The sequence below is a fragment of the Prunus dulcis genome, chromosome 3 (assembly GCF_902201215.1).
Source record: "Prunus dulcis chromosome 3, ALMONDv2, whole genome shotgun sequence".
Classification (NCBI taxonomy): domain Eukaryota; kingdom Viridiplantae; phylum Streptophyta; class Magnoliopsida; order Rosales; family Rosaceae; genus Prunus; species Prunus dulcis.
The window spans coordinates 7,252,623-7,265,208 of NC_047652.1; the positions used below are offsets into that span (position 1 = coordinate 7,252,623).

Sequence of the window (12,586 nt, forward strand, 5' to 3'; positions counted from 1 at the left end):
CAGTATAGTTTTTGTTTGTAGTTTGCGTTGTGGGGTATTACACTTGGTTTTTCCAGACAGACATTTATGCCGGACTATCCTTGGCTCTATGTGGCTTTGTATACTATATGAGTTTGATGTTGCCAAGAAACCCTCTATATTGGTTGTAACTCCTTTGTGGGTGGTGATTTTTATCACTTTGTGTGGATAGTTGTAGTTGCTATTATATTTGTATTGCCCTCATGGCTAATTTATGAATGCAATCTCTCTACCGTTTGATAAAAAAAAGACTAAATTTAAATATATAAAAAATAATATCATGATTGTAGATGCTCTAATACCACTTTTAACAATGTAGAATTAATTAATATAGAAAAGTTGATATTGATCCAAATTCCTATTGAGAAGTTAGGTTTAATCCTCGGATTTGGTGACTTTGATCCAAGTCCTTTGACTTTTGTGCCACATAGAATTACATTCAGTTTTTAATATTTTTTATGTAATTTTTTTATTTTTTATTTATTTTAAAATTATTTTTTGTTCCAATATTATCCCTTATGAATTGAATCGGGTAATAGTCATTTATGTCATATTGCCTATTGCCTATTGCATAGGTTTATATATATATATATATATATATATTCATATTTTTGACAATGTGTCATAGTATTTTATGTACCTTTTTGTAATAGGTAACATACAATTTTATTTTATCTATTTTCATATCTGACTTATAGGTAGTCTTTTAATTTATATTCCTAACTTATAGGTAACACGTTTTATCACTACGTATTTTTTGTTGCTAATAATAACACTATTTACCTGTTTGTCAGGTACATAATTTAATGTGGGTGTTGTTTGTCTGATTTATTGGTATAATATGTGGGTCTTTACTTTTTATTAATTAAATTGTATTTTATCCATATATTAGGAATATTATCAAAGAAATAATTTAAATTTTAAATTCTGAAATTCAATTACAAGGAAATAATGCATTAAATTTAGATTTTCAATGTGTTATCCTTATTTACCTCAAAGGGTAAAATTGACACAATAAAAAAAGTAATAAATATCAAAGAACCTACATCTAAAACCAAAAACGCGAAGACTAAACCCAATGACAGCTAATCGTTTTGGACCTAGATCTAAAAAGCTCTAATTAATAAAATATGTTACATGCTATTATTAATCATGTGAACTACATTGAAGCTTAAAATTATTATTCAACTAATAAGAATTATTTACACTAACACCTCTTAAGATTTTTGGTGTTTTCAAAAAATCCCTTTACGTTTTTGAAATTACACTAACAGCCATGAGGTCTCACATTGTATAGGGGACTTTTTCTTCCGACAACTGTAAATGGGCTGGGCTGCCGTAAAGGGCAGACTGATGAAATTGTCCTCTTTGTCTGAGTTTGAAAATTAAGCCCCAAAAATGCTTCGAAAGGGCAGCAGAGCCTTAGGAAGTATTTTGGTTACCCTCACCAGCCAAAACAATGGCAACTTACAGGTAATTTTTGCATGCTTACAGATAAACTTTTGAGCTTGGCATGAGAGGCATGTGGCATGAAAGTAAAATCAACATGAGTTTAGCACTAAGAGAAAATTTAGGCTTGCTTTGAGGGAAAAGGAAGTGTTATGGTAAGAAAGGAGAAGTTTTGTGAGAGATTTGGCTAAGAGAGAGGAAATAGAGAACAAAGTTCTTCCGGCAGCTTGACAAATGCTTTGTCTGCCAGAAGAGAAGAATGGAGAAGAAAGGTGAATAGTGCATGAGGTTGCTGGGTTTTTTGCAAGTTAGAGAGAAGGTTTGCTCTCTAAATATGGGTTGGGTTTGTTAGGTAGGAGAAGCCTCATTTTATAACCGCTGGAAACCACCGGTTCTCAAGAGAGCCTAATGGCTTCTACCCATTTTGATGAAGCTTTTCCTCTCCTTTCTCATCTCCCTCCTTGACTCTTCCTATTTTGATGAAATCCCTTCTGTCTATTTGCCCCAGGTCATAGTTTTTTTAAAGCTCAAGGCCCTCTTTTCCCGCAGCTGTCTCAATGGTAGACTTCCATTCCCAGCCATCTCTTTTATTGCTTTCTTCCCTTTTTTCCATGGTCAAGTCTGATGAGAAAAGGAGTTGGGATATATATATGCTGGTTCGAAGGGTGTTTCACTCTTTGGTATCTTACACGCTAATACCCCCTGGTTCCTTGGATGTTTTGGCTTTGAAACTTGCTCCCTCCATGTGCTGGAACCTCCTAGCAGCTCTATTTAATGATCTTGTAGACTTTCTCTACGTGGCTTCTATTTTTCCAGCAAAGGGCTGAGATTTTTGTGGCTTATTTGGGGGTTTTGTATGGGCCAAGGTGGTTCCTTAAGCAAGTGGGCTATTTTGTTAAACATTGGGCTTTTTGGTTGTGTCAATAGGCTATTTTGCTTGGACTATTTTTCTCTCTTGTGCTCACCCACATGTTTGGGCCTAAGAAATAGGCTTGAGTCTCGAGGCTCCCAAGCAACCCGAGACCTTCCATTTCTCGGCCCATCACTCATGTTGTAGTGTGGTTGGGTGTGAGATAACGATTTCGTGCTTCGCATGGCATGTCTCTTGGCATGTTTTAATTATGATGCTTGGTGGAATAATTAGCATGAATTTGTAGAGCTAATGCATTTTATAATCTTAATCTCGATTCCTAGTATGAATGATTATTTATTTGGCATGGCACATGAAGTGTGACTTGTGCATGGTGGACTTTCGTGTGCTCCAAATCGAGACTTTTCTCAATAATATATCGTTTTAGGCCGATAATATTTTCGGACCCAACCGTGGATTTTTTGGGCATCAACACATTGCTTTTCAAAAAACCCAGTTTCATTAATTTTCCACCTAAAAATTGTTGATGTGAGTTGTAACTCTGGGTTGGGAGCTTTGATCAAGTATGTAAGTTGTAAGCAGATATTCAACCTCTCCGATTTTAATTCTACTAAATACTAGTGTCCAATAATCACTATCTGGAGAAATTATTGGCCCTAATAATATATGACGATGCTAATATCTTTCTGTTCTTTTGATAACTTTGAGAAAACAAAAATTAAAAATGAGTACTTAAACATGATCTAGGACTTAAGGCCCACCAAAAAAAAAAAAAAAAAAAAAAGTGATAACTTTGAGAAAACAAAAATTAAAAATGAGTACTTAAACATGATCTAGGACTTAAGGCCCACCAAAAAAAAAAAAAAAAAAAAAAAAAAAAAGAGGCAATTGTATATAAACTTTAAGTTTAGGCTGAAATTAAACTCAAGACAACTTAAATTTGGAACTTAAACTATTATAGTCACTGATTGAAAAAAAAGAAGAAAAAAGTAATCAATTATTTCGAATGTCTTGTAGAAAGTTCCAAAATTCTTGCAGTAGAACTTACCCATATAGTTGATGACAGTTAAGCTATAAAAACAAAAGTAAAATTGTCTAAAATAATTTTTTTTCACAATTCTAAAATAGCCCATTCTTGTATTAAAGAGACATGTCCATAAAGAGAAAACTATAGGGACAACAAAGAGACACTATATAGGACCGGAACTATTATAGAATAAAAGTTGTGAAAAGTGACTTAGGATTGGAATCTAAAAGGGTTTTCCTGGATGGTAAATATTTACCTCCATCTTGAAGGGACTTACCTATATACAGTTAATAACAGTTAAGATTTTCAACCTTATTTAGTTCACACTCATTTTCTTCACCTTGCCAAGTCCAAACAATGTCCTTGAGTGCAGGCCTCACATCCTCTTCACAAAACTTGGTGTACTCAAGAGTGTCACCGGCCAATTTTGAGAACTTCACCACCTCCACTTCCTTTGCCACCTGAAACAACTCCGCCGACACAGCCAACTTCCCCTTCCTCCCCTCCTTTTTCCCTTGCAATTTCACCTTGAATTCCTTCTCAGACACCACTCTAAAATTCAACCTTTCCGCCACCACCCGCAGCTTCGCCATGATCACGGAGGCAGAGCACTTGGACGTGAACATCGACCCGGATTTCCTCTTGTCCTCGAACATGTTCGACAAGTCAAACCCGGATGACATGGACGATATGAATTCGAAAGCATTGAAAAATGGTGGAGATGATGATGAATATTTTGTAGTACTAGTAGTAATGCTACCACTTCTTGACCTACCCAAATTTCCAATTCTATCATCCTTTTTGTTTTGATCGTTTTCAATGGAATTGGGAACCCCAATTGGCCTAGGAAAATTTGAACCCTTTTGAAACCAAGGATCCCTCATTATCTCCTGAAACGAAATTCTCTTTTCCGGGTCAACAACCAAAACCTTTTTTATCAACAACCTTGCCTCCCCTGAAATCCAAGGTGGAAATTCATACTCAGCTTTGAAAACCTTCGTATAAGTTCTCATCACATTCTCATCTAGAAATGGCAAGTAGCCGGCAAGAAAAACAAAGAGAACAACCCCACAAGACCATATGTCTGCCTTTGCTCCATCATAACCTTTTTTCCTCAAAATCTCAGGCGCCACGTAAGCCGGCGTGCCACACTGCGTGTGAAGCATACCGTCGCTCCAATGATGCTCTGGTAACGCTGACAATCCGAAATCGGAGACCTTCAGATCTCCATTTTCATCCAGAAGAAGGTTTTCTGGCTTTAGGTCTCGGTGTGAGACACCGCGACTGTGACAAAATTCAATAGCGCTTACGAGTTGTTGAAAGTACTTTCTAGCCACGTCTTCCTTGAGTTTCCCTTCGAATACCTTGTTGAACAATTCACCGCCCGTTACGTGCTCCATAACGAAGAAGATCTTGGTTTTCGTGGCCATAACTTCTTTTAATTCAACAATGTGGGGGTGGCGAACTAAGTGCATGATACAAATTTCGCGCTGTATTTGCTCCATGAGGCCTTCGTTTTTTATGTGGTCTTTGTTGATCACTTTGATGGCTACACTTTCATTTGTGATGAGGTTTCTTCCATGGTAGACTTTGGCAAAGGTGCCTAGTCCTAGAAGCCTTCCCAACTCATACTTGTCAAATAGAATGTTTCTTGGTGACTTGGGACACAGCTGTTGCCCTAACTCTTGTTCCTGCATATTTTCAAAACAAGAATTTCTTTTGGGAATATGAGAAATTAAACAAATTTGAGAGGACCCAGTTTAGGCCAAGAAACAGTCGGGCATCGTAGAGATGGCGAAGACCCAGGTCAGGAAAAATGGAATTGATGATTTTCCTGGAAAACGGTGTGGGATGGAAAGAAAAAAAAAAAAAATCTAGAATTTGAATTTGGGGAACATTTTGTTTATGCTGAAAATGGTTAAGACCCATTTTAGAAATGTACAATTTTACCTGAAAAAAAAAAGGTTATTGTTGGAGATAATTGAAAACTTAGAAGGACTAAAGATGGCCATGGTCCTTCCCGGAAAAATTGTGCAACATGGTCGGAGATAATTAGGTGGTTGTTGTTGAATGATTACAAAGGGTGGTGGATGTGGACTGTGGACTATCGTTTAGGGTTTAGGGTGGAGAATTTGGTCTGAAAATAGGAAAATATTTAATAGTTGAAAATGCCAAAAATGGGCACAGAAAAACACATTGTAATAAGACCACACAAGTAGTGCAGACATATAGTCAGTAGTATTATATGTGAATTATAAATACGTGTATATTGGTGTCAAAAGTGTATATTAATGTCGAACTGTAATTTGCAAATAAAACACGCATTTTCCTAACAATACTATAATATAAAGTAGGGACCGTATGCAAATGAAAAGTTTTATCCAGAATTAATATGAAGAAATCCCATATTAGTAATTCCTGCATAAACTTACTTTCATGATGAAACATACAGCTGCTAACTTTATATGCAGTTTTCAATAAATAAATAAATAGAAAGAAACTTTATATGTGCACACAGGTGTTAGTTTAATAATATTCATTATTCTCGTATGAATCACAACCATCAGAAAAATCAGCATCATATTGAGAACGTGATATGCTTCACCAAGTATCATTTTCGTGACCAATAAAGGCATATATGTTGTGAAACAGTTTTTTTAAAGCATCCACACCAGCTTTTAACTCTATGGTTGTCACCATTGAAACAAATATCAAGATCAAAATATAAAATATTTGGTATTTTAGAAAAACAATTGCAATTTAAATTGAGATTGTGGAGGAAACTTAATGCAAACTAAAGGAGATTTGCTCACTTACTTGATCACTTCTTCCGATGTTCAAACTAGATGTAAAAATTTCATTTTAATATAAAATATATGGATGAAAGATTATTTTGTTTTATTTTCAATAAATCTTGACGACACGAGAAGAATTTATTAATAGATGAACGAGCTACACCTCTAGCTTCTATTCAAACTCTAAAAATTGAATAATGTGCTTCATGTTTCTAAAATGGCAGCCGATCCTATTTCAGTTCATGAATTTTGATGGATCTGGTTTTTGTGTGCAGGAAAAGACAAGGCTAGTGTTGTTTGAAGGATGTAGCAACCAACAACAATATTGGAGGAACATGTTAGTTCAGAGTCCAATGTGGATCCACGTCCTACAGCACCACAATGAAATGTGTCGCTCATAACAGTTATATTGTGATGTAGAACAGATGGCAGATTTTATCGCGGTTGAGCTAGAAAAAGGACGTAGTGGGAATTTGCAGATTTGTTGTCCGAGTTCCGATTAGGACGCAAAATATCATTTCGGAAAGGGAACGACGCCACGAGTCAAACTCACAGCTTTGCTGTGATTTATGATGGATTTTGGCATTCTGAGGTCGTTTGGCCTTCCAAAACTGCATTCAAAGTTTTGTAGTTAATTTTCGGAATAAATTCTGTTTTGGACAGTTTCGGAGTTACGTAGTTAAGTCTCCGAATTAATTCTGTTTTTTTTTTTTTTTCAGTTTTAAGTAAAAACTCCCCTAGCAGTTGAAGGGTTGAGAGTTGTTGAGAGTTGTGTATTTAGACAGGTTTGTCTAACGTTTCTGATTAACTCAGTTTTTAATAAAATTATTCCAAGAGAAGTTCTCTTAATTTCTGGTGGAATCCAGGTTTATTGTTACTCAAGGTTTCGCTTGAGACTCTTCTGTTGTCTTGTATTATCATGGGTGATCGAGAAACTGATGTCCCAGCCCCAATTACGCGAGCGGATCTGGACGCTCAAAACCAACGGATCGACAACCTAACCAACCAATTTGGGGAGATGCGAGAATTGTTGTTGCAGGCTCTTGGTAGCAACAATAGAAGAGGTGGCAGAGATGACGAAAGAAGAGAAGGCAGGGAAGGCAATCGAAGAAAAGGTAGAGATGGCGAGAGAAGAGATAATAGGAGGCAACATATTCCGGATAGCGAGTCAGAGTCAGAAGAAGAACTTGAGGAACTACCACCACCGGCTAATAATCGTCGTAATCGTAATTACGAAAATTTTGGCGATTATCGGATTAAAGCCGAAATCCCTAACTTTTGGGGAAATCTGAAGATTGAAGACTTCTTGGATTGGCTTGTAGAAGTGGAGAGGTTTTTCGATATTATGGAGGTTCCCGAGCATAAAATGGTGAAGATGGTAGCTTTCCGTCTAAAAGCTACAGCGGCTGTATGGTGGGATCAATTGCAAAATTCAAGGCAGAGGCAAGGAAAGCAGCGGGTTCGTACATGGCGGAAGATGAAGTCGCTTATGATGGAACGATTCTTGCCCACAGATTATGAGCAGATTCTATACCGTATGTATCTAGGTTGTGCGCAAGGCAACCGTTCGATTTCTGAATATACCGAAGAATTCATGCGTTTGGCAGAGCGAAACCATTTGACCGAGACTGACAATCAAAAGGTCGCGAGGTATAACAATGGGCTGAAGATTTCCATCCAAGAAAAAATTGGTATGCAGAATATATGGACTTTGCAAGAGGCGATTAACATGGCGATGAAAGCTGAACTGTTGGAGAAGGAGAAGCGCCAACCCAACTTCCGCAGGAACACGACGGAAGCCTCTGAATATGCTACTGGTGCTTCTAGTGGCTCCGGAGATAAGGGGAAAGTGCAGCAGCAACCTGGAGGAACGACGAAACCAGCGACAACTGTCCAAAACAAAAACTTTAACGAAAGCAGCAGCCGGACTTTCAACAGAGGGCAGTCCCGAAACCAATCCCAAAATCCGTATGCTAAGCCCATGACGGACATATGTTACCGTTGCCAAAAACCAGGGCATCGTTCTAATGTTTGTCCAGAGCGGAAGCAGGCTAACTTTATCGAGGAGGTCGATGAAGATGAGGAAAAAGATGAAGTCGGGGAAGATGATTATGCAGGGGCTGAATTTGCAATTGAGGAAGGAATGGAGAGGATTACCTTGGTTTTGCAGAGAGTTCTTTTGGCACCAAAGGAGGAAGGGCAGCGTCATAGTATTTTTCGTTCCCTCTGCTCAATCAAAAACAAGGTGTGTGATGTGATCGTCGACAATGGAAGTTGCGAGAATTTCGTGTCAAAGAAATTGGTGGAGCATTTGCAGCTATCAACGGAGCCACATGTCAGCCCTTACTCACTAGGTTGGGTTAAAAAAGGCCCTTCGGTTCGTGTTGCTGAGACTTGCCGTGTGCCACTGTCCATTGGTAAGCATTACAGCGATGATGTATTATGTGATGTTATTGACATGGATGCATGCCATATTTTATTAGGGCGACCTTGGCAATTTGATGTGGATGCGACTTACAAGGGACGAGATAATGTAATTCTGTTTTCTTGGAACAACCGAAAAATTGCAATGGCAACTACAAAGCCCTCAAAACAATCTGTTGAGCCCAAGACGAGGAGTTCTAGTTTCCTAACCCTAATTAGCAGCGAGCGGGAGTTGAACGAGGCTGTCAAAGAGGCGGAGTATTTTTGTCCCTTGGTGTTGAAGGGGTTGTTGAAGCTTGGCAAAGGAGAAAGTGACATTCCACAAGACGTGCAGCAGATTTTGTCACAGTTTCAGGAACTACTTTCTGAAAAATTGCCAAACGAGCTGCCACCTATGCGGGACATACAACACCGAATTGACTTGGTGCCTGGAGCTAGCCTTCCGAATCTGCCTCATTATCGGAAGAGCCCCAAGGAGAATGACATCCTAAGAGAGCAGATTGAAGAATTACTGCAGAAGGGATTTATCAGGGAGAGTTTGAGTCCCTGCGCAGTTCCCGTTTTGCTGGTTTCGAATAAAGACAAGACTTGGCGAATGTGTGTTGATAGCCGAGCAATCAACAAGATAACAGTCAAGTACAGGTTTCCCATTCCACGGTTGGAGGATATGCTGGATGTTCTTAGCGGCTCAAGGGTGTTTTCCAAGATAGATTTGCGAAGCGGTTACCACCAGATTCGCATCAGACCTGGCGACGAATGGAAAACAGCGTTCAAGAGCAAGGACGGATTATTTGAATGGTTGGTGATGCCATTCGGATTGTCAAATGCGCCTAGCACTTTCATGAGACTCATGAATCAGGTTCTTCGACCATTTATTGGCTCTTTTGTCGTGGTTTATTTCGATGACATTTTAATTTACAGCACCACAAAAGAAGAACATCTTGTGCATTTGAGACAAGTTTTAGATGTTTTGAGAGAAAATAAACTGTATGTGAACCTAAAAAATGTACTTTCTGCACAAATAAGCTACTGTTCTTGGGTTTTGTTGTTGGTGAGAATGGTATCCAGGTAGATGACGAGAAGATCAAGGCAATCCTTGACTGGCCAGCTCCAAAAACAGTTTCTGAAGTTCGAAGTTTCCATGGTTTGGCCACCTTTTACAGAAGATTTGTGAGGCATTTCAGCTCCATCGCTGCATCTATCACAGAGTGTTTGAAGAAGGGCCGGTTCAGCTGGGGAGCGGAGCAAGAGAGAAGCTTTGAGAGAAGCTTTGCAGATATAAAAGAAAAGCTTTGCACCGCGCCGGTTCTAGCCCTTCCAAACTTTGAGAAAGTTTTTGAAGTTGAATGTGATGCCAGCGGTGTGGGAGTCGGAGCTGTGCTTTCACAAGACAAGCGGCCAGTTGCGTTCTTCTCTGAAAAGTTGAGCGATGCACGTCAAAAGTGGAGTACTTATGACCAAGAGTTCTATGCGGTTGTTCGAGCTTTGAAGCAATGGGAGCACTATCTTATCCAGAAGGAATTTGTTCTGTTTACAGATCATCAAGCGTTGAAGTATATTAACAGCCAGAAAAATATTGATAAAATGCATGCTAGATGGGTGACTTTTTTGCAGAAATTTTCGTTCGTTATCAAGCATACTTCCGGCAAGACAAATCGTGTGGCGGATGCGCTGAGTAGAAGAGCTTCATTGTTAATCACGCTGACTCAAGAAGTTGTGGGGTTTGAATGTCTGAAGGAATTATATGAAGGTGATGATGATTTCCGGGAAATTTGGACTAAGTGCACCAATCAAGAGCCGATGGCAGATTACTTTCTTAATGAAGGTTATTTGTTCAAAGGCAACCAGTTGTGTATTCCAGTTTCCTCTTTGAGGGAGAAGCTCATTCGGGACTTGCATGGTGGAGGGTTGAGTGGCCACCTAGGCCGTGATAAAACAATTGCAGGGATGGAGGAGAGATTTTACTGGCCACAGCTCAAACGAGATGTTGGAACTATTGTGCGCAAGTGCTACACTTGTCAAACTTCGAAGGGGCAGGTACAAAACACTGGATTATATATGCCATTACCAGTTCCTAACGATATTTGGCAGGATCTTGCTATGGATTTTGTCCTCGGTTTGCCCCGAACACAAAGGGGAGTGGACTCTGTATTTGTGGTGGTTGATCGGTTCTCAAAAATGGCGCATTTCATAGCCTGCAAAAAGACTGCTGATGCATCAAATATAGCCAAACTGTTTTTCAGGGAGGTTGTTCGCTTGCATGGGGTTCCTACATCCATTACATCAGATCGTGACACCAAGTTCTTGAGCCATTTTTGGATCACTTTGTGGAGGCTGTTTGGGACTACTTTGAATCGTAGCAGCACTGCCCATCCCCAGACTGATGGCCAGACTGAGGTTACAAACCGGACATTGGGCAATATGGTACGAAGCGTCTGTGGAGAGAAGCCAAAACAATGGGATTATGCACTACCGCAGGTGGAGTTTGCATATAACAGTGCAGTCCATAGTGCAACTGGGAAGTCTCCATTTTCCATTGTTTATACTGCTATACCTAACCATGTTGTTGATTTGGTGAAACTGCCTAGAGGCCAACAAACCAGTGTAGCAGCGAAAAATTTGGCTGAGGAAGTAGTAGCCGTTCGAGATGAAGTGAAGCAGAAACTTGAGCAAACTAATGCTAAGTACAAAGCTGCTGCAGATAGGCATAGGCGAGTTAAAGTGTTTCAAGAAGGCGATTCTGTGATGATATTTCTGAGGAAGGAGAGGTTTCCAGTTGGCACATATAGCAAGCTTAAACCAAAAAAATATGGTCCTTACAAAGTGCTCAAACGGATCAATGATAATGCCTATGTTATTGAGTTACCGGATTCCATGGGAATTTCCAATATTTTTAATGTTGCAGATTTATATGACTTCCGTGAAGATGAGGTCCTTTATCCAGATCATAACTCGGGGTCAAGTTCTTCGGAGGTGGAGGGGACTGATGTAGAACAGATGGCAGATTTTATCGCGGTTGAGCTAGAAAAAGGACGTAGTGGGAATTTGCAGATTTGTTGTCCGAGCTCCGATTAGGGCGCAAAATATCATTTCGGAAAGGGAACGACGCTACTAGTCAAACCCACAGCTTTGCTGTGACATATGATGGATTTTGGCATTCTGAGGTCGTTTGGCCTTCCAAAACTGCATTCAAAGTTTTGTAGTTAATTTTTCGAATAAATTCTGTTTTGGACAGTTTTGGAGTTACGTAGTTAAGTCTCCGAATTAATTCTGTTTTTTTTTCAGTTTTATGTAATAACTCCCCTAGCAGTTGAAGGGTTGAGAGTTGTTGAGAGTTGTATATTTAGACAGGTTTGTCTAACGTTTCTGATTAACTCAGTTTTTAATAAAATTATTCCAAGAGAAGTTCTCTTAATTTCTACCTTCGAGCCCTACCAAGCCTACCACCCCCTTCTCTGCACCTGATACAAGGCAGTCGAAGTCCTCGCCACCCTGCAGATCTCAATCTAGCAACTGCACCTGGAACCAAGGTAAAATCAAGGTAAGCTGATCATTTGATTTCATGATTTAGTTTGTTTGTTTATTACAATTTTGAATAGTACCTTAGAATTAGAGCATCCAACCTAAAGTATTAATTGACAATGTATGAAGAGATTCAGATCATCATATATCGTTGGACAAAACTTTGCTTTCCCAATGCAAAAATTCAGCAACACACCCAAGAGAAGAAGAAATTGGTTCGAGGAAATCTTTACCAGGTTATTTTCAAGATTGTCCTTGCTGGACTCTATACAACTCAATGAACAATTGCTAAAAATGGCAGGGGTAGTGCATGGGGCTGGCTTGTCAAAATTTTACAGATCTTCAAGACAAACTGTTCAATTGATGGGCGATGGAAAATGTCATCACATTCCAGTGCACATTCATAAAAGCATGTTAAACATTTCAAAGCTTGGAGATGACGGTTCGATGGTTGACTTCTCTATCGGCTTGCGTGGAAAA

The 12,586-nt window shown here is 39.2% G+C and overlaps 1 protein-coding gene across 1 annotated transcript; it reads right to left on the reverse strand.

Annotated features, from left to right (window-relative positions):
* Window positions 1-3,521: 3,521 nt before the first annotated feature.
* On the reverse strand, window positions 3,522-5,226 carry LOC117622198 (CBL-interacting serine/threonine-protein kinase 5-like). The gene has a single exon (XM_034352786.1). The coding sequence runs from the start codon at window positions 5,060-5,062 to the stop codon at window positions 3,653-3,655; it is 1,410 nt and encodes a 469-aa protein (XP_034208677.1). The 5' UTR covers window positions 5,063-5,226; the 3' UTR covers window positions 3,522-3,652.
* Window positions 5,227-12,586: the final 7,360 nt, after the last annotated feature.

Coding starts and splice junctions, on each gene's coding strand:
- LOC117622198 (XM_034352786.1), bottom strand. CDS start 5,062: ATGCAGGAACAAGAGTTAGGGCAACAGCTGTGTCCCAAGTCACCAAGA.